The sequence below is a fragment of the Bidens hawaiensis genome, unplaced genomic scaffold (assembly GCF_021521415.1).
Source record: "Bidens hawaiensis isolate Kalapana, Puna unplaced genomic scaffold, B.hawaiensis_p1.1 tig00014658_1, whole genome shotgun sequence".
Lineage (NCBI taxonomy): Eukaryota > Viridiplantae > Streptophyta > Magnoliopsida > Asterales > Asteraceae > Bidens > Bidens hawaiensis.
The window spans coordinates 331855-353372 of record NW_027492282.1 but is presented as its reverse complement, the minus strand read 5'-3'; the positions used below and the strand labels follow the sequence as shown (position 1 = coordinate 353372).

General features: G+C 32.9%; 4 protein-coding genes across 7 annotated transcripts; 1 reads left to right on the top strand and 3 right to left on the bottom strand.

The window, feature by feature from the left end:
* The first annotated feature begins 3500 nt into the window (after nt 1-3500).
* LOC143547205 (ethylene-responsive transcription factor-like protein At4g13040) lies at nt 3501-6054 on the top strand. Of its 3 annotated transcripts, XM_077038689.1 has the most exons (7): nt 3501-3516; nt 4138-4194; nt 4278-4402; nt 4782-4866; nt 4992-5166; nt 5430-5551; nt 5718-6053. In XM_077038689.1, the coding sequence occupies exons 2-7, from the start codon at nt 4155-4157 to the stop codon at nt 5846-5848; spliced, it is 678 nt and encodes a 225-aa protein (XP_076894804.1). In that variant the 5' UTR covers nt 3501-3516; nt 4138-4154; the 3' UTR covers nt 5849-6053. The 3 variants fall into 3 exon arrangements, with proteins under 3 accessions (XP_076894804.1, XP_076894802.1, XP_076894803.1); XM_077038687.1 differs by lacking the exon at nt 3501-3516 and having other exon boundaries at nt 4078-4194; nt 5718-6054; XM_077038688.1 differs by lacking the exon at nt 3501-3516 and having other exon boundaries at nt 4078-4194; nt 4785-4866.
* A 1073-nt stretch (nt 6055-7127) lies between these two features.
* On the bottom strand, nt 7128-10189 carry LOC143547204 (uncharacterized). Of its 2 annotated transcripts, XM_077038686.1 has the most exons (7): nt 9944-10189; nt 8641-8705; nt 8492-8572; nt 8337-8461; nt 7592-7663; nt 7451-7513; nt 7128-7286 (listed from the first exon to the last, which is right to left on the bottom strand). In XM_077038686.1, exons 1-7 carry the CDS (start codon nt 10051-10053, stop codon nt 7242-7244), a joined length of 561 nt encoding a protein of 186 aa, XP_076894801.1. In that variant the 5' UTR covers nt 10054-10189; the 3' UTR covers nt 7128-7241. The 2 variants fall into 2 exon arrangements, with proteins under 2 accessions (XP_076894801.1, XP_076894800.1); XM_077038685.1 differs by having other exon boundaries at nt 8337-8572; nt 9944-10186.
* A 3955-nt stretch (nt 10190-14144) lies between these two features.
* On the bottom strand, nt 14145-15734 carry LOC143547202 (protein XRI1-like). The gene is made up of 8 exons (XM_077038684.1): nt 15620-15734; nt 15427-15522; nt 15176-15312; nt 15031-15094; nt 14868-14943; nt 14743-14783; nt 14573-14659; nt 14145-14431 (listed from the first exon to the last, which is right to left on the bottom strand). The coding sequence occupies exons 1-8, from the start codon at nt 15675-15677 to the stop codon at nt 14157-14159; spliced, it is 834 nt and encodes a 277-aa protein (XP_076894799.1). The 5' UTR covers nt 15678-15734; the 3' UTR covers nt 14145-14156.
* A 2879-nt stretch (nt 15735-18613) lies between these two features.
* Nucleotides 18614-21033, bottom strand: LOC143547224 (mediator of RNA polymerase II transcription subunit 6-like). The gene is made up of 6 exons (XM_077038706.1): nt 20996-21033; nt 19530-19823; nt 19288-19462; nt 19129-19198; nt 18922-19031; nt 18614-18786 (listed from the first exon to the last, which is right to left on the bottom strand). Exons 2-6 carry the CDS (start codon nt 19775-19777, stop codon nt 18634-18636), a joined length of 756 nt encoding a protein of 251 aa, XP_076894821.1. The 5' UTR covers nt 19778-19823; nt 20996-21033; the 3' UTR covers nt 18614-18633.
* Between the last annotated feature and the right edge of the window lie 485 nt (nt 21034-21518).

The following is a 21518-nucleotide window of genomic DNA, read 5'->3' as shown; positions in this document are numbered from 1 at the left end:
TTTTTGTTTTAAAAATTTTATCAGTTAGTTACAGTCAGTCATATTCAGTTAGATTACCTTAGCTTAGCATCCTAATTGGTCAATCACTTCCCCCAAGGCTCATTTGTTGAGTCGCCATCCCCATCGTCTGTTCAGGTGGACGCGGTTGTCTGAAAATGCAAACACGACCGGATCATAGTGTGGTCTTAGACTCCTAGGGCCCGGTTACTTAATTTTTTTAAACGGAAAATTTCAAGTTTTTGTTGTGTGTGACGACAGTGACGTGAAACTTCAACTCAATGTCTTCCAAATCTTCCCAAGGTGTTTAAAGGATACACGCTTTGTTTTTATTAATGTGCTACCAACCTCATTGGCTGTTGTTTTGCTATAATATATAGGAAAATTGTATTTTAATAATCCAAACTATTAACCATTGATCAACAATAATCCCAACTAACAATCTGACCGTTGGCAATCTCAACTTTCAGTTTTATTACCAATAGCAATCTCATTAACAAACTATTAACTCCGTTAGTTATCGCCATTAAGTTCCCAAGATCACGGTTTTGATCGCTAAGAACGAACACGACTTTGATCGATAATGGGTTTTGTTTTCGACCTTCCCTTCCCTGCCCTGAATTCTTGATTGTTGATTCCTTTCTTGAACTCGGTTTCTCCAAAAATCTATCCCTCCTTATCAATCATAACCCTTGATCGATGGCATTAGTCTCCTTCTTATCGATCAGACTTTGATCGATATACACCAAGAGCTTAACCTAGCTTTGACACCCGTTCAAGAACGAATTGACATAATTTACCAAAATGAAACACATACTCAAAACGCTCACTGAATGACTCCTAATATAATAATTATCTTAAATGAAATATTACTCAAAAGGCTCGATGAAACGTAGCGCGCATATCTCTTGTGATGCTCATATGAAACCTTAACTCGGTTAATTATAATATCTGACCATAACTTGGTTTATATACAACTACCTTAACTTGCTAGCCAAGAGTGACAATTTAGAATGCAGTTAGAAAACTTAACTAACATTGACCGAGTTGTCAACTTTGATCCTCACATATTCATCGACTTATGAATACAGTGTGTAATTACCAACATGAACATAATAAATGAATATTAATAGCCATAAATAAACAGACAAAAACAAACATTCATAAAAATAACATTTGTCCATTTCATTCGCTTAATTAAATATAAAATATATACTTTTATGTTAACTCATTTATTAAAGTAATACTGTTCGTTAAAAGGTTCGGAATAGGGATGAGTTTTTTTTACCGAATACCAAAACCATACCGCTACCGTACCGGTACTGTACCAATACCGTACTGGCCGATCGTAAGCGGTACCGGTATCGGCATTCCTTTTTCTTAAATTCGGTATCGGTATCGGTACTTTGCGGTAAAAATCGGTATTGGTACCGAATTTATATAAAGATAAATCTAGATATATTTTAGGGGATCATTTTTCAACTTTTGAAAATATCACTGATTATGCTTACCTATTTTATGCGAATTTTAAGCAATCTATATTCCATCCACCAAAGAACAATATGAATTTAGTGGTATGAAACTATGAATTACTTAACACCATTTTTTATTTACTTTTTAATGTGTCATTCAAACTGAATATTGCGTCTTCATAACCAATGTTACAAAATATTTCTTTCATGCAGACCAAGAAACAAGCTTATGGTTTTGTAAGTATTTTATAAAAAAAACTTGTCACTTTTTTATTTCCATTTTATCACAAGTTTAAAAAAGTTGAATTTATTTCCAACATAGATTCAACTAAAAACCTTTTTTTTTTGCGTAGATAAAAAAAATAAAAAACTACTTTGGACTAGTTAAATGCTTAAAAAAAGTACAAAAATGATAAAGCGGTATCTAAGCGGTAAATTACCGAAATACCAATAGCGTACCGGTACCGAACCGATGTATGCGGTACGGTATTCGGTTCCTATTTTTTTCAAATGCGGTGTCTGTATTTTTGATATCGGTACAGTACCAATCTTAGTTTAGAACCACTTTAATGAGAGTTCATAGTTTCATATATGGCGGATATTACAATTTTCTATTTAAACCCTACACAATTGACCTCGTCACATGAAAACAAAACATGAAAATTAGAAACATGTACGTGTGCAATAAAATGACATTTTTGTAGGGTTTCAAGGTTAAATAAAGCAAAATATAAAGGGCAGTTGTGACCAAATAGACACAAAATTCAAAAAAAAAATGAGCACCACCACCATCAAGGGTAAGTTGGTAAGTTATCAAAGAAAAAGAAGACCCACAACACACAAAGCTCTCTTTACAGCTTAAAACTTGCTGCAATACACATATATATTTGAGTTGGAATTTAATCACCTTTTATTTATATATTACTTCTATTAAAGGCTTAAATAACTTAGTATTGGAGCCCACGTTTGCGACGGGGTTGTCGATGGGTGTTTACGAGAATGTATTTGTTACCAGGTAATTCAATGAGTTAATATGGATCATCTAGGCTTTAACCTAAATGACAGTGAAATTAAACAAGCCACAATGCCACATGATTAACAAAACATGTCAAGTGTCTAGAACTAAAACTTAGCTTTAGTTATAAAGGAAAAATTAAAATACAAAGGGAGACAAAAATGATAACTATGAGAATGATTTGTGGCAGAAAAAGAACCATAAACAATTCAAAGAAAACAAAAAAAAATCATAAATCAAAATATAAATAAAAAACGAAAAAATAAAAAAAAACTAAAATGTTTTTCCGTATTTCCCATTCCCAAAAAAACGGCGAAAAAATACAATAACGAAACAATAAACACAATGATAAATAAAAAAAGACACAATAGATCGCAAAATATAAGATAATTTTGAGAAATATAACACAACATTAAGAAAAAAAAAGACACAATGTTAAAGAAAAAAACATAATGATAAATTAAAAGACACAATGTTAAAGAAAAAATCATTCTCATCATTTTCATTTTTGTCGTCTTTTATAGTATAACCTGACTCTTAATTTTAAAAGTTAGATAACAACTAACAATAACAAAAAAAGATAAACAAATGTATAAAAAAAACAACATTCCATAGAATGCATACATTAAAAAAATTAAAAATTGATGTAATTTTCATTTTGATGAGATGGAAAGTTGTTAGGACGTGAAATAAAATGTTATGGTTAATCAGTGTAGAATTCAACATTTAGTTGTTAAAAAAATAAAAATTTAGGAAAAGAAAAAAAAATCAATCATGTTCTCTTACTAGAAAACACACACTCTAGAAAACATTGCAATTAAAACATGACCCTCAAACATAAAAACAAAAGGTGGTAGATGCATGAGCAACTACACCCCTTTTCTCTCTCTCTCTGTAAATTAACTCTTTTCTCTGTCTACAATAAAACATTATATCATCACCTCATCTTTCTCTCTCCAACCTCACCACCTTGCCTTTGTAATCCTCCTATTCACTACCATCCAGATCAAATTTCACCACCTTTTCTTTCAGGTATAATAATTATTAATTCACACCAACTGCCTTTTGTTCATCAACAGTTATTAATTTCTAATTAATCTTAATTTGTGGCCTTTTTTTTAATGGTTGATTGCAAGTATAAAAGGTGGTGGTAGGTTGGTGGGTTGACTTGGTTTTTATGAACCCAAATGGGGGTTTCTTCCTTACTTTAACAACTTGACTGAGATGCTGTGTTTGCTTTTTCCTAGGATGTTTGTTCAATTTAGGTTAATATTTGTTGTTGGGTTCTGTGTTTCTGGGCTTGATTTTGCAATTTCTACAATATTAATGGTTTTCCCCATTTGGGTCTTCATAATTACTGGCTTAATTTTGTCACCTTTTGCAACATGTTTAATTTTGTGGTAAGATTGTTAACCAAGTGGCGTTGACTTGATATTATTAGTCTTGTTTTTTGTAACATTTTTTTTAAGTGTTGGATTAAATGCTTCATTCTATTTTTTTAACAACCTGTTTTGGGCCTTTACTTGGCACTGCATCACTAGTTACAATAGTACTTATTCTTGTGACATGATTTAGTGTCTATTGTTAGCATACAAGATTGATTAATGATTAATGTGAAAAGTTGTTGTTGTGACTTTATATTGGATGGTTTAGGTTTGTGGGAGGAGAGTATGGTGAGCATTCGTCGACAACGATTGATCAAGCTTTATGGTATTTATTTTGTTCTCTTGTTATTTGTTAACCTGCATATATAATTTGTTTTTCAACATTTGTATATATCCGTGTAATATTAGGGCGAAGTCCTCCTTTAGATTTTATATCATCAATTGAGAATGGCCAGTCTTCTAGTGGGATCCATAACACCCGACACGCCACCGTGCTTCCAACACCTTCACTTGCCATTCACCTGTCTGCAGAGGTAATAATAGTTTTTATATTCTTGTTAAGTTTAGGCATATGTGAATAGATGACTCATGTGTATGTTCAAACTTTATTAAATTGTCGTTAAGAAGTGATTATGTACTTGTATACCCAACTGCAGTTGTAATTTATTGGTCATATTGAAAGTTTATTGATTTTATTATTATATAATAGTTCACTTTGTGAAGTTGGTTTTTCATATTAAGTTTAAATGTGTACCGTGTAGTCGAATATGAAAATTAACAAAGTTTGTTCTATTACACTTTGAGTATCTTGAATCTCTGATCCACTTTAGTTTTTGATTTTACAATAAACCGTTAAACATATCTATAAACTTCTAGGAAGAACATTTTCTCATACATTATTCTTGTTTTTAGCAGGACAAAGCAAAATCCGAAGAACCTGAATCGTCAAATATCAATGAATCAAGCTCATCTAATAAGCAGCCCATTCAGCATCCAGGTGTGTCCACTCAAATTTTATTCTACATGTCATAAATTGACTATAATCATCTCAATATAATTACAGGCTTCTCATATAACTGACATTTTTAATGCCTGGACCATTTTCATCTGAAATTAATCTAGTGTTCAAAAGGCGTAAACGACACAGAAGAAAACATTTTGAGAATCAAGAACCGTGCATAATGAGAGGGGTATACTACAAAAACATGAAATGGCAAGCTGCCATTAAAGTGGACAAAAAACAAATCCATTTAGGCACTGTCGGCTCCCAAGAAGAAGCTGCTCGTTTGTATGACAGGTAATTTAATCCACGTACTTTTGTAGTAGGCGTGACAAGTTCAAAATATGCACTTATATACGAGTCAGTTTGTATATATATTTTTTCTCTTTTTAATCTTTGGCGGATCAAATGAGTTAAGAGTCGAATGATTTTAACTAAAAGAGGAAACGGGTCAACTGGATCAAGCGGTATTATAAAATGTTCCATTTTTTTGTAATAATATAGTTTTTATTATCTTAAAAATGTGCATTTTAATTATAAAATGTTCTGTTTTGATATAGGGCGGCTTTCATGTGTGGTAGAGAACCAAACTTTGAGCTAACAGAGGAGCAGAAGGAGGAACTCAGTAAACTGAGTTGGGATGATTTCTTAACCATGACTCGGTCAGCAATCAACAGCAAAAGTATCCTCTCACTCTTAATTACTATCTTTTTCCAGTGGCTGACTATTTGACCATCATTCTTGAAAGAATTTTTACTAAGTCAAACATGATGAGTCAAGAAGTCAACTGTTGACTCTTTATTTACCGAATGAATACGTTTTAAAAATGAAAAATGATATTTTGTTAGAACATCAAAGAAGGATTAGTTCCCGGATGAAGTTTGAGCATCCGCCACAGGACAATAGTGACGTAAAAGCCGAGCTGGATTTGGATCAAGGAGGAAATAGCTTATCAGGATCTGAGACGTCGGGCTCTTGATTGTTAAAATCTTTATTATAAGTTTATAATCTTTAGCAAGTCTTAGGTTACAGTGCACGCATACCCCATCAATATTACTCGTTGGGGGACTATTTGTGTACAAGAATGTTGGTTCTTACATTAATTTTTATAAAGATTATTGTCGCTGGCGTTGCTTCTTGGCGTTAGAAATGTTTGAATGTGTTTTGTATCTTGCATTATGATAGTAGTTACTTAATTTGTAATGTTTGGTAAAAGATTTTGCTTAAGGAGTTGTAAATTTGTAATTGCCTCATAGCTTCATATTAGGCACAATAGCCACCAAGTTACTATTTTGGGCTTAAGCCCATTATGTGCATAACCCAATATGACTTAAGTTTTATTTTAGTGGCTTAGCAACCTTGTCCATAAATTAACATACCTCCTAAGATTTGATTTCCAAATCTTGATTCAATAAAGTTTCTAATTACTTGTGTGTGGCTAAGTTAGCTTAACTAATTAAAACTCTAGGATTTGAGTTGCATTAGCTCTTATAGTGATTAGCTTAGAAAATTAAAGTTCATCCCTTGAATCCTTGATAGTATATAAAGAATGAAATGGCTTGGGAGGCAATACAACCCACCTTTGAATTGTGATTGCCACTATGTCCCTCTGCCCTTGTCGACCGTCTCACAAGAATAAACCAAGAGCTATTGTTCTCGGCTTTTGGGGGATCGAGTAACAAACTGAGCCGAAGGTGTTCCGTGATGGTGATTCGCGAGCAATTGGCTAGCACCTCTTTGACCACATTGTATCATATGAACCATCAATCAGGTTTCATTCTGTGATGGCATCTGATTTCTCTACCAAAAGTCTTATGTTTGAATTCAGCTTCGACTCGTCTCTGCCTTGTCCTACGTAAGACACATGTCCCACAAAAACTGCTATTTATCTGGGGGGTAACAAGTTCTCACTGTTACCGAAACAATAATTTGGGCGTATAAGTTGATATCAGGCCAGGAAAGCTTAACCTAATGGTAACTGTCTTAACTGATCATTATACGCATGAAACAAATAATATGAAATTAGGCAGCTTAGGAATGCGAAAGATTCAATGGAAGTTGGCGTTGATTTTGAGCTGACTTGATCAACGGATGTGATCAGGTCAACAATCTCTTTGGGATATGGTCAAATCACAGAAACAGAAAGTGAACGGCTTATAAATCATCAGCATATTGCCACAGTTTAACATAATAAATAAAGAACTGTAATATAATCAAAGTCGAAACAGCCTACGACAGGTAGGTTAGTTTAGAGATAGAATTTATATAGTAAATACAGCAATCTCATTATCATTACACTTCTAATCCTATCACTCTCATTGAGAAAAAAAATTAACCCACTAAATAGACTTGTACCAGTTCAAAACACAAGTTCATGCTTTTGATTCCAATGCCAGAAGAATCTTCTTTCTTGGACCCTACATAATAAGATCCATCGAGTAGCTAGAAAAAATTAGTCGGCATATACATTCAATAGTAGAATACCTAGCATCATATGTATTTAATTTAATATATAAAATCCATGGTTTATAAAAAAACTAAAAAATATATACTGATCTAAACAGACAAGATGGAAACTTACCATTGGAATTCCTATAGCTTTAAGGTCTTCCTCAGTCATGTGTAGAAGTGCAGTCATATCAACCTGCAAAGCAGAAGATGTATAAAACCTCAGTGCAAGTTCGATTATAACTAATAGTAGAAAAGAAAGTAGAATTCATACTTCCTCTGCTTGAAATGTAATTGAATACTTTTCAAGACCTAGTGACTGTAAGAATGTGTCCACTGTTTCAACCTGCACGAGAGACATAATGTTAACAAAAGAATCATGATTATAGTAAATTAAATACAGTTGATAAAGATCCAGTTGATAACATATATAGATCGTCTAGATTGGAGACTTAATTCAGTTGCAAAGAGTTACCAATTTTGACGCATTTACTTATGAAAAGGTCAATTCGGTTTATCTTTTTTAATTCTAATTGTTCATTCCACTAAACTTAGAAAAATTAGTTGAAAAAACGAGTAAGATAGATTGAAATGCACCCATGGTTTATTTTTATTGCATGAAACCTTCTAAACCATTTTATTTTGAAAAAAGGTATTGGATTAAAATAACTTAAACCCACAGTCATATTTAACTCATATACGACCACAAAATATTAAAATACATAAAGAAAATGCTTTGCTTATTTAGTATAACCATAAAGGGGAAACCTTTCTAAATATAAATATATAAAGTAGAGGCGGCACATACAACCATTGATAAATCGTCATAGGTAATGTTTAATCTCTATGAAGTCAAACGAGCGTAAATAAAATAATAGCTTACGAGAAAACTGGTCATATATAAGTTTAAAGTCACAGTATTAGTTCTTTTATTCAATACATTAGATTACTACTGAGATAAAATAACATCTGCAACCATATTTAACACATCATCAAATGAATGGTAGCAAACAACATACCTTTTTTTTCTTAGAAACAGTGCTAGCAACTTTTTTAGTCTCTTTTACAGGGGCTTCAGCTACAATGCTTTTCCTAACAGGTTTACTGCTTTCTGGCACTGCTTTTGGCTTTGCTGGAGCCGATACTGCTGACTGTGCATAGGTTAAACCAGATAGCTTTTCACGCAGATCTCTTACCCCTACATTATTCTTTTTCTGAAGCTTCAAACGAAGGTCATTGGCACCTACTCTGCGATCTGCAAGCCAATAATAATATCATTGTAACAACAACTAGTAGATGTTTAACAAGTATTCATATTCATACTCGATGCTTGTGGATCAGATTGTTCAAAAAGATCATGCTCCCATTTATCATCAGCTGGCCTCTGCCTGAACAAGATACACACTGGTTTTCATCAGAAAAATAACATGGTACATACATGAGTCACTGGAACCCTAATATGTTTTTGCACAAATTTTCAATTAATATCAAACTAAATGCCTCAAAAGTCAAAAGCAAGTGGTAAGTCGTTTATTAATCAATAATACGATACATTGACAGTATTATTTTTCTAAATTACTAGTTTTGTTGTTATGTTGATACAATTCGCTAAGAAAGACTAAGAAAAACTCCCTACAGGCTACAGCATACTTGATATTACTGATGCATTTAAAAGCCACAAGGCTTTTAAAATTTGTAGTTTCCGCTTTCAAATAATCTACTTCATTATACAACTCCCACTACAAACATAAATCGACCATCACAAACCATTCACATTAACTGATCTTTTTTTTGTGATTTGCTGCCCCTAACAATGCCGAACTAACTTTTTAGTTATTTCATATTTAACCCTCAACAAAGTGTTCAGAACATCCTTCTAAAAATCTATGCAGTAGATATCAATATATCAGTGATATATCGGTTATCAGTCCCTTGGTAAAATATGGTTCAAAATATCGGTACCGATAATATCGATGATATTGACAAATATTGGACCAATATATCATCGATATTCCTGATACCATTGTTTTAAGTGTTAATTATCAATTTTTATTATTCAATGTTAGTGTTTAAAGTCTTAATCAGTTCCTACTTGTTACGACTGTTAGTATTTTGCAAGTTGCAAAAGGCTAATTTGTTAATAGTAGGAGAGTATACTGAATTATTAGTGCTAAGTTGTTATATATATAATTATTACACGATACTCAAATTACCGATATCTCACCGCGATAACCGATATCTCAAATATCAGTCTTTGGCCGACGTCCGATGCTTAGCTAAAATTATCTTACAATAAAACAACATTACTTTAAAACCTAAATCTACTCACTTTCACTAGCCAACACAACATACCAGCATGCAGCTTAATAAAAGCAAACACAAATTACAAATCTCTATACTAGCCAAAATGCAAGTTTTACCTTTGTACTAGTTTCAAAAGCAGTGTAAGCCAACTCAAATCAGCTTAAAACATACTCAACTATAACTAAAAACACAATATATCAATATCACAATGAAGCTACTTCCAATTTTCAAATTAAGAATCAAATTAATCAAGCAAACATGTAGGACTTATGCATCCATTCCATACAAAGCGATAATTAAATTTAAATAGAGAGAAGAGAACCTCTTGCCGGTAAGCTGTCTACGGCGGCCGGAATTATTATCTAGGGTTCCGCCGTTAAGACGGTCTTTAACAGAGGTCTTCGGTGCAGCATCGACCCGATCAGCATACATTCTCGATACGATTCACCCTCTATATAATAAGAATAATAAGTTCGCGATAATAAAACCCTAACCCTAAAGCCTCTCTCTGTAAATAAAATTGAATACAAATCCAGAGAGATCGAAAACTGGGGGAGAAAGAGGGACATGAATCGAATACAAAACTTATTATATTCTAATATTTTTATATATATGTTTCGATTCACTTTTTTTAAATTATTATATACTAGTTTTTATCTCCGGTTGTTTCTTTTTCGTATTTAATATTTATATTTTTTTTATTTTTAATTTTATTTATTGTAAAAAAGTAGAATTTGATGATTAAAGAGTTTCATAAATAAATGAAATGTTATAATTCGTTTAAAAGCTATGGATTTGATGAGACTTATGACTCGCTTATTTTATTTACAATAAAATTGTTTCATAAACATAAATAATATCTTTTAAAAAAATGGATATTATTTTTTAGTATATTCATATTTTATAGAATTTTCATATCAAATATTTGATGAGATTAATTTTTAATACAATGAAACATTATAACCCGTTTAAAGGCTATCTGGGTTTGGTGAAACGTATATCTATGAATTTGGGTAAAAAACACAAGAAGTATTCATTTAAAAATAAAGCAATCTTGTGGCTTGAGAAAATTTAAGGAGCTTTCGTTTATATATATTTAAGATATTTTAATTAATATTTTAAAGTATGTTAAAAAAATATCAAAATTAAAAAAACATTAGATATGAACATAACTAAACTAGAATCTCTTTAGTTATAGCTTGGGATTATCTTTGTCTTTCTTAACAATGTAATTATTATATCACACTTGCGTCGGTTATATCATTTCTTTGTGTCGGTTATATCAATTATTTGCTACTATTTTTATCACTTATTGTTAAATTCTACGACATTGCTTTTAGAATTGTTTTAACTTTGTATTGAATTTATCATTTCTTATACTTGTGTTGGTCACGTCCTTTCTTCAATACTACTATATTCCAATTATTGTTAAATTTCTAGACATTGCTTCTAGTACTGCTTAATTCCAATTATTTAATTCCTCAATATTGCTTTTAGAATTGTTTAAACACTTTGTATTGAATTTGAGTATAAAAATAGGTCAATTTTGTAACACCCCAACTCGGAACGGGCTGGCGTGTTACTATTATAGATATCAAATCAATGTCACAATCCAAAATACATCAAAAATCAATGCAACCTATGTCATATTATTAAACAAAAATGAATTAACTTTTAAAAAGCTTGAACTTCATTATTCTCTCTCATCACTGATCTCCCCGATTTCCCAAACTACCTGTTAGCAAATAAGACAGACACAAACAAGAAAATACGGCTGAGCCAAAAATTGCCCAGTAACGGAGAGAACAATAGTACAGGTAAAGGCATACATAAGACAAAACACATACTGAAATAAAACTGAAACTATTGCGGATATAAAACCACGTTTTAGACTGAACTAGAATTAGATGCGAAACATAATCCGATACACGATCGGGACGTAATCTGAATATACTCAAATTTAACCAAATGCGTATACACATATCAAAACGGACCAGAATATAGCGAAACAAAATATAATTACTAAAATACACGACGATGACGTTAAAATAAATAGGTCGTGTAATACGGAAGCACCCAGAGCCTAAACAGAGGGGTACACAGCTAGCTAGTCCATGCACCAAGGAGACGGTGTGGGTGGCGTGCACACATTGTTCCATCTCAACAGAAGTCAGGAGTCAGGAGTCGGAGCTAAGATCGATCTATACGCCTCTAAGTGGCCAAGGTACTACATGAGTACTTTCAGAGATGCCGTGAACTTTGATTACGCACCGTCACGATAAGAGTCATGTCGTTGACGCCCCAACGACAAGTCAGAAATGCTCGGGTAACAGAGTACTGAACTAAAGTCGTATAACTAAAAGATATTTAAACAGGAACATGCAATAATGAATTCAAAATATATATAACCTATTGCATGCTATAAAATTAATATAACCATATCATACGAATAAACCGAACTAGATAACAAAAATCCGCACTACGAAGTGACGGACATCGAATATAAAATGGACTAGAACTAATACTATGAGTGAAGAAAAACAGAATCCGTACCTTAGTAGTCAATAAGTAAGCACGCAAAGTCGAGCCACGTTAAGTTGTACTAACACCTACATTTTTATAGTTTGAATTAAATTTACAAAACTTAATTTAATTTTGCTGGTATCTTTTGCTCTGGCGACATATGCGTTTAAAATCTTTACTTTGTCATGATGGTCGAAAGTTTCAAAATTTATTTCATCTTTACATTAAGTACCACTGATAAAGTATGTTGAGTTTATTTTATCAACTAATGTGAATATGATTTTATAATTTGATATCATATGGTTGGAAACCCAAAATACACAAGTGACACAACTCCATGTCTCCATCCACACACACAACCCAACACTTTTAAACACAATTCAATCACACACCATGCACACACAGTATATATGCACTCATGCAAACACACACGTCAGTCATCAGCATTCTCAATTCTAAAGCAAATGTCATACAACGCTTTGTTATCAAGAACCATACACTCACGCCATACACACACAATAAACAAATATGACATACACATGCTTCACACACCGCACCCATCTACAACACACATATTCTTCGCGGAACCAAAAATAAACGAACCGCGGTCGCCGGAACAAATCGAAACGATACCAAAATTTATATCTTTAAATTCAAATGAGACTAAGGTTTTGATTCGGTACCTCAATATATAGCCGAACACAAACTGAACGTATCAAAGAGCGAGAGCGGTGGAAGTACACGAGCGTGTGATGGTTATGAATCCGGTTATAACATAATGTTAGTTGCGCGGCGTCGGCGACGACTCTCTTCGTCACTTAATTACAACAGAAGGTGATGGTGGAGAATGCGGTAGAGATAAACAGAGGTTTGGGATGGGTGGCCAGAAAACACATAACCGAGATGAAGCTTTGGCGGCAACGCAACGGAACCGGAGAAGGATGGCGAGCAGTGACGTCGCATGGAAGCCCTAGAATGGTTATGTTTTAAGAGTTGAGGATTTGAGAGAATTTAAATTGACAAAAGGAAACTTGATCAACAAGAGATTCATTCCAAAGAATTTGCAGGTTGTTAGTTGTAGCTTACGTAAATAAGTTGGAAGGGATAAGGGTCATTCAAAATATATACATCTAGCAAAAATAGGATTAAGCTTGGTTCCAAAGATTTGGATAATTATTCATACATATTTTTTTTTTATTCATAAATCAAATATCACATTACGTTCAAATACTAGCTATTGACAATATGCACAAATTAAAATTTATTATTACTACTATTATATGAAAAATATATGTTCAGATTAACAAATTTTCAGTTACTCATCATTTATTAAGTTTTTTTTTTTTTTTCTATTTGATCACTCCAAAATTCCGTATATTACAAATTTGATGATGAAAAATAAATGTAAAAATTGGTGATAATGTTGAAATGTAAGAATTTATAGAAAAGTCGATTTAAGATAGAGAGAAACTTGACGTTTTGGATGTATTAGTGGATTTAAAAGAATGTTTGTAGTGATGATTCTCTTCACGAGACTTCCAAAATTTGGTATTTACTTTCAATTAAAGATAATGAGTCAATTTGTGTAGCCACAGACTCATTTTTGTCTAGCTACGTGACTCGACTTAAATGAGCTTAGTAAGAGCTCAAATTCTAGCTCGGTTAGAGATAAGTCGAGCTGCCTACACTCGTATTTGATATTTCTACCGGCTAGAAGCCAAGTTGATGTTTACCCGACGACGGTTTTTTTTTATTATCTGTCAAAAAAAAGGGTAAAGAAAAAGGTGCAAACACTTAAAAGACTACATTCTTGAAATTTTCTAAAATTAAATAACTTGGGTAATCTTGCCAAATAATAGTATATATTGATAAATTCAAACAGGATAATTGATTGTGAGATTCAAACTATATGAATCATCATCACATTGTAACATTACACATTAATCATAAATAATCAAAATTTTGGATCCTAGGGATGGTTGGTAACCAGCAGTTGTCGTTGTTTCTTCAGGTCAGTCTTTTGTTCTCATAATTGTAATACTGCCTTTCCCGCCTTCTGTCCGGATCTTGGTTTTACCAACAATCAGCTTCCCGGAGAAAGCAGACGTCGGGTATGATTTCGGTTTTGATGGTGGCGGGGTGCGGATCCTCTGGTTTATGTCTTTAAGAGTAACCGCACCTTCGCCACATGGTTTTACAAATGCAAATGGAAGAACAACTGTTGATGTCATCTTTGTTGGTGTCTTCATCAAAGACTTTTTCCCTATGCATTGCAAGATTGAATGATCTGATTTCAATTTTCATGAGTCAATCATCAGCTTATTGTTGTAAGAAAATTGATTATTGAGAAAACAATAAGAAGTTTAAATTAAATATAACAATTTAAACTTGCATAATAAAAATAATTATATAACTTGAGTAGACAAACCTTCAGAAATGATGTTTCGACAAATAGGGGTGTGGTGCTCTGGAACCATATTATTACCTCCATACTCGGTTTGTGTATTACTTGAATCTATAACAGCAACTAAACACAAAAATGTTGAATATAATTCATCAAACAAAATAGAGCATTTAAATGTTTAAATGTGCAAATACCTGCATGATGCATCTGGATGTCAGATAATCTAGATACATTCCTATACTCAAAATATTGAATCGAACCAATCATTTATGTGAATAAAGATACCAAATTATAACATAAACGTAGAAACAAAACATACATATCATTAGGAAAGCAATCGGGTAGCCAGTCACATGAAGATTGATCCGAACCAGATGCAGATACGCGCGTATCATCTGAAAACAAAAATTATTACTCACTTTCAAATCAAACAAACATTGCTTCATCACTTAACAATAATTTTCAAGATTCAAGAGTCAAACCAGCAAATCCAGACACCCATTGTGCCATGTCATCAAAAGCCGCATCTAACGAGTCTTCATTCTCCTAAACAAGATAACAAAACGCGTGTGGTTAAACAAGGACTACAAAATATTCATACTTAATATAAACGAACTGAGTTTGAACCTTGGACTTTAAAAAGTCAGATGAAAAATCCTCATCACAAAGTTGAAGAACATCAGCATCCAAAACTTCATCATCAAAATGCAGCACACGGCGTCTCTTTGATCTGGAAGATGGCTCTAGCCCCTTGTCTATGTATTCTAGTTGACCAGTTCGGTTAAATAACAAGAATAATAATGATGATAATAATAATAATAATAATAACAAGAACAATAATGATAATGATAATAATAATAATAATATATGCAAACTACCAGTATACGACAAATCCTCGCAAGACTTCACAGGGGTGGTTGTTTCATCCAACATGTACGAAAGATCATCATCGTTCCAGAGGCTATTAGATGCATCTGTTTGTAATCCATTTAGCAATAGATATGAATTAATGAACAACACACAAACAATATTATAATTAAAATTGCGTGTAACAGATAAAAAGAGTCTCGCCTAGTAGAAGACTGTAATCATCGTCTTTCCAGTCGCACATTCCATTGCTAGAATTCATATCACAGATAATTCAATAACAGCATTAGACGACCAACACATAACCAAATTAGGATCAGGCACTAACTATAAAGAATTGAATACATGATATAGCAATTAATTCCTTGATTTGTGTAATAAATTGGTGGAGTATATGCATTTAGTAATGGATGAACATAATAATAAATCGTAATTTAAAGCTAAGGCAAAAAATCAAGATCTATATATCCATCACAAAATTAAACTAGAAAAATGAGTCGTCATTAATCCAGAAGTTCATATGCACTAGGGCTGTCCAAATAGCTCGTCTCGGTATGTACATATAAATAAACCGACTAACATAGCCGAGTCGGCCAGGCTAGTGAACGTATGCACAAATCAATCGATGAAACATGAAATGAAATGAAACGAAGGTAAAATTGGGACAATCAATCAACTTACATTCGTTTTTAAAATAATAATAATAATAATGAAATAAGAGTAAAAAGGGGGATTAGCAAGCACGTACTTGTAATGGTCCATGGAAGTAAATAATAATAATTATAATAATAATGTAATGAAATCTGGTAGCAGCAAGCAAGCAACTGAATCAAATCAAATGAAATCAAATAAAAGACGAAGCAAATAAGTAAAACTAGCCGTTGAGTTGAGATGGATGGACGGTGGAAAAATTAATAGAAATGAAAGGGTGATGTGGAGATATGTGTAGTGCAGTGCAGTGCAGTGCAGTGGGGGGCTATTTATAAGTAGGAGTCACTCAACAACAATAATAATAATAATAATAATAATAATAAGAAGAAGAAGATTGATCTGTCATTTTAGTACCTATGGTTCGGTCAACTATGCAACTTTAGTGTTTATTTTTTATTTTGTGTAAATGGTTACCCTAATTTCAAAAAACTTGCTTTTTTAGTACTTTTTTTCTAACCCCGTCTATTTTTTTCCGTTAAGTCAGGGATAATTTGGTAAATTCGTTATTTTCTTTGTTTTTTTTCTTTTATTTTAAATGCTTATATATTGTAAAACCTAAATCCCCAAATCATAACATCAAAATCCATATCCTAAATTCCTAAACCCTTTCTCCATATCATCATAGGGTTTGAATTTTTACGATATATGGGGATTTAGGATTTGGATTTTGATGTTATGATTTGGGGATCTAGGGTTTACAAGATATATATATATATATAAGCGTTTAAAATAAAAGAAAAAAACAAAGATAATAACGAAGTTACCAAATTATCCTTGACTTAACGGAAAAAATAGACGGGGTTAGAAAAGAAGTACTAAAATGCAAGTTTACTGAAATTGATGTAGCCATTTGCACAAAATAAAAAATAGTTACTAAAATTGCGTAGTTGGTCAAACCATATGTACTAAAAATAACACTTAACTCTAATAATAATAATAATAATAATAATTTCCAAACCAGACCACATTCACGGAATTATTAATTAATTCATTTCCCCTTTTCTCCTTCAACGAATAATAATAAATTTATATCCTTTCTTTCTATAAAAGAAAAATTCACTTTTCCTCTTAAACGTTCAAAAAAAGATCTCTCAAATGGTGGTTCCTCTTCAAGTGGGTCTGTGGCGGTTCGAACAACTATGATTTATATGAAATGAAAAGAGGTCCAACACGACTTTGAAAAGCCAAATTGTTGCAAAGTGTTGAAAGAAGTAATAACTCAAGCGTCGATGACAAATTATGTAAATTTGTGGGTTTATAGCTTTCACGTGGTTTGGGAGCAAATGATGCATTTCATGGTTCAACAAAAATAAATTTATCCAACATTTATCAAGTATGCTTGGCATTTATCTAGAAAACGTGGTACAATATCAAACATCTTCAAAAAGTTGAAGTAATAGCCGTGAGGCCCGTGATCCTATGCTTAACTTGTATAATACTTTAGTGAATAAAAGTACTAAACGACAATGGGGTAACACTCCAAGTAGCGAATTCATGACTCACAAGGTATGATGGAAGAGACTTTTTATCCGGTACGTATACAATCAAATCCCAGACAATTTGATATGATGGCTTGGTGGAAAGGTAAGAAAGATCAATTTCTGATACTAATATGCTATTGCCCGAAATCTTTTAACCGTACAATCTTCTATGGTAGCTTTGGATCTTAGACATGAACAACAACCCCCATTTGACTTAGAGATCCTCTCCCCATATGCTGTTTGTTTTTACACCAAATAGACTCTTTACTACGCACCTTGTACTTCATAGATGATATACCTTTTTATAAAAACAGTTCAAACGTTTATTATTATGTCATATTGTACCTTATAGATGTTTTTTATTCTTTTAAAGTTCAAACGTTTATTATGTCATAGTCATGGCGCATTGTTTATTGGGACGTTCAAGCTAGTATACCAACATTCAACAATTTAAACATAATATTATTCTTTTTAGTTGATAAAAGTTTTTGAGCTTAAAAAATATACAATACATTTTAACATCTGTTAGCGAAGAAGACTAAAAGCAAGACTAAAATACATATAAAGAATAGTAACCAAAAGTCTAGAGAACCCGTTCCATAATATTGAATATTTCTAAAAGACAAAATTTGTGATTTTGTCAAGTTACTTTGTCATAATAATTAGACTAATAGATATCATGTTAAGACGTCACTGAGCGGAGATTCTATAAAAATAAACATCGAAAATGAGGGTTACCAGTTATCAAAGTATTGATTCTGTGCTGCAGGATGGAAAGACAACAAGAATGTTTATGGACATTATCGTTTTAAGCTAATGAATTCACAATGACCATTGTTCCAGTATGTTTTTACTCATCTACTGATAAAGAAAATTAATTAATGAAAGAAAAAAATGAGTTGACATTGGATCCAAAGTTACTTTACTATAGGTTAATCAACAAAAGCTCATAGTTAATCAATACAAAACAAAATCTTACATTACAAGTAGAGACCATAACCTTGTTCAATACTACAGTAACCATGATTAAGCATACTTGATTCTTTTAGCTGGGCCTTGGTCAAGAATGGGGTCAACCAAAGGCTCTGCTTGCTCGGTTTCAGGGCCCTGTTCTCCTTCTGCGGTTGATGGTGGTGTGTAACCCTCGGGGAATGGCGGTGGTGGTGGCGCAGCCGGAAGCTGTATGCAAAGTTCAGTTTAATAGAACATATTGAAAGCATATGAATATAAACAATTCGACCTGTTTGACATTTAGCTAGTTGACCTATGAAGTATTGAAAGCAGAAATATAAGTATAAAAAAGGCACGGTTTACCTTGCGTTGTAAGGAGGCAAGAATATGGTCAACTCGTTTGACTTCCTTAACGTCAATAGTCTCCTTAGCAGCCTTTGGTTCAATAGACGTGCTCTCATCCTCAGGATCCACTGCATAATACTCATCAATGATATTTAATACATTTACTATTTATTAAAAGTAAAAAAACGGACGAAAATGATTTCTGGATCTGACAAGAATACTTACCATACCCAACTTTCTCCAGCTTTGAGGCTGCAGTTGTAAAAGCCTTTGATATATAATATAATGCGCGTCCCTGTACATGCAACCAGATTAAACCACACAACATATTGCAATGCAATACTTTATATGAACTAACACTACAAACAACGAAATAGTACGTACAACACGAGCTGCAAAGACATTGCAAAGCTGTGGTGCTTGATATATTGAACCATCAAGCACATAATACGTTAGCATTGGGGTCACCTTCTCGGGACCGTCCCTCTTTTGCTTACGCATCACAAACAAGTGAGGCTCCATAACTTCACTCACCATGAACTCTATTCCTGTCATTTTACTATAACATCGGCTGTCATTAATAATCGCAATCTACTTCATATACAATTAATAATATTATAACTTACGAAAGATGGGAAAGATCTAAAGGATGAATGGAACGCATCCTGAGCTGTTCATTGTTGCAAGTGTAATCATAGAAAGGAGAGAGGGCAAAATAATCAAAGACAAGATTGCGGTCGAGTGGATACGTGTTTAACCACAACTGATCTCGGAAGCATATTCCCGTCATGTCGGTCCCAGGTGTCGGTGGGGCCGCTGCTGCTGCAGGATTTCCATCCACCATGTTGGGCGGCAACATGGGTGTACCCGCCATTGCCCTCAACTCTAGAAATTTAGCAACACAATAATAGCCTTTTCACCTGTTTTAAAATTACAACAGTAAAAATTTAAGAAAGAATTTCGATCATGGAATTAACATTTAGACACATAAGTTTTGTTATAGAACAATGTGTTAAAGTTGTATAACAGCATAATCAAGAAATCGATCACCCGAAATCCTAAATCCTTTACCTTTACATTTGTTAATTAAGCCTAATAGAATGAAAATAGAACAGGTAGACAAAACATCAAACACCTTATGGGTAGGGCTGTAAACGAACCGATCGAACACGAACAAGGCTTTGTTCATGTTCGTTCGTTAAGAAAATATTGTGTTCACGAACACTTACCGAACGAGATTTTATGTTCGTGTTCGTTCATTAAGAAAATTAATGTGTTCACGCACGGTTCACGAACACAAACGAACACAAATAAAATCGGCAAAGGCTAGAGAATAAGACCGATGTATTCATCAATGTGAATATTGAAAGCCCGTAAATGAATCAAATGAACACGAACAAGGGCATATTCGTGTTCGTTCATTTAACTTTATAATTAATCGAACAAATATTTATGTTAATGTGCGTTTATTTAAAAATGGACATTTGTGTTCGTTTGTTTAAAATCTAAACAAAGATAAACGAACATAAATAAACATATATGAACCAATGTGAATGAACACAAACAAACATAAATCTGAAAACACATAAATGAACACAAATTAACAAATATAAAACCTTTAAGCAGATGACATATCCAGATAATATTCAATTATTTTCTATTAATACATAAACGAACGTTTATGAACATAAATGAACGAACGAAACATGTGTTCATGTTCGTTCATTTAATTAAACGAACACAAATTTTGTGTTCATGTTCGTTCGTTTATTAAATAAACGAACATAAACGAACTTCCCGTCGAACGTGTTCACCGAACGTTCGGTTTGTTTACAGGCCTACTATGGGCATTACAGCAAAACATCCCAATTACATATAACTGAAGTGAAGTCTAGCTATTAATCTGTATTAATTTTAATAAGATAACACTAATTCTCAATCTTGAAATCAATTGTAAGTAAACCCAATTGAGAATAGCACGCACAACTGAATTCGGATGTCAAAGTAACCCTAATTTATTAATATCAGAATCCAAATAAATTGAATTGAAGACCCTACAAGTAAATTCAAGTAACGAAAAGATATTATTTACCTGGGTTCAATTCAACTTGGCAACCGGATGCAAATTATGCAATTTCAGGCTTCAAATCACTATAGATGCTTGCTTAAAACGTTAAGCTGGATAACCTAATGAACTACAGAAAAACTAGTAATACCATGAGTAATAAAAACATAAAGACGGTTTGGCCGAGTTGTCAGGCGCCAGATTTAGGCTCTGGTCCGAAAGAGCGTGGGTTCAAATCCCACAGCCGGCAGTTCATTTTTTATCTATTATTCATTTCAAGTTCAAAATAAAGCTTCATGTGGTTTGTAATGTTTTAATAATTCTTTTTTGTTGTATTTAACTATTTATAGTGGTTTACCGTTGGACTCACCAAAAGATGTGGTAACAAATTATAACGATTCAGAATGAATAACTTAACTAACTTCTATTAAGGTATGTCTGATCATCGTCTTGGGGTGGGTTGTTGATACACATGTGACTATTCCTTTCACACGTGTGATATTGTATGATGTTTTTAGTATACTTAGCGTGTAATTATAGCTCGAACATC

What these genes read in the sequence shown, in the direction of transcription:
- LOC143547204 (XM_077038685.1), bottom strand. Translation starts at nt 10,053, where the DNA reads ATGTATGCTGATCGGGTCGATGCTGCACCGAAGACCTCTGTTAAAGAC. An exon ending in CTGTTTCTAAGAAAAAAAAG is followed by an intron (nt 7,664 to 8,336) that starts GTATGTTGTTTG and finishes TCTCTCGTGCAG; the next exon opens with GTTGAAACAGTGGACACATT. An exon ending in AAGCTATAGGAATTCCAATG is followed by an intron (nt 7,287 to 7,450) that starts GTAAGTTTCCAT and finishes CTTATTATGTAG; the next exon opens with GGTCCAAGAAAGAAGATTCT.
- LOC143547205 (XM_077038687.1), top strand. Translation starts at nt 4,089, where the DNA reads ATGATTAATGTGAAAAGTTGTTGTTGTGACTTTATATTGGATGGTTTA. An exon ending in GCAGCCCATTCAGCATCCAG is followed by an intron (nt 4,867 to 4,991) that starts GTGTGTCCACTC and finishes AAATTAATCTAG; the next exon opens with TGTTCAAAAGGCGTAAACGA. An exon ending in GTCAGCAATCAACAGCAAAA is followed by an intron (nt 5,552 to 5,717) that starts GTATCCTCTCAC and finishes ATATTTTGTTAG; the next exon opens with AACATCAAAGAAGGATTAGT.
- LOC143547202 (XM_077038684.1), bottom strand. Translation starts at nt 15,677, where the DNA reads ATGAATTCTAGCAATGGAATGTGCGACTGGAAAGACGATGATTACAGT. An exon ending in TGATTACAGTCTTCTACTAG is followed by an intron (nt 15,523 to 15,619) that starts GCGAGACTCTTT and finishes GATTACAAACAG; the next exon opens with ATGCATCTAATAGCCTCTGG. An exon ending in TCGAAACATCATTTCTGAAG is followed by an intron (nt 14,432 to 14,572) that starts GTTTGTCTACTC and finishes AATTGAAATCAG; the next exon opens with ATCATTCAATCTTGCAATGC.
- LOC143547224 (XM_077038706.1), bottom strand. Translation starts at nt 19,777, where the DNA reads ATGGCGGGTACACCCATGTTGCCGCCCAACATGGTGGATGGAAATCCT. An exon ending in ATGTCTTTGCAGCTCGTGTT is followed by an intron (nt 19,199 to 19,287) that starts GTACGTACTATT and finishes TTGCATGTACAG; the next exon opens with GGACGCGCATTATATTATAT. An exon ending in GCTGGAGAAAGTTGGGTATG is followed by an intron (nt 19,032 to 19,128) that starts GTAAGTATTCTT and finishes AGTATTATGCAG; the next exon opens with TGGATCCTGAGGATGAGAGC.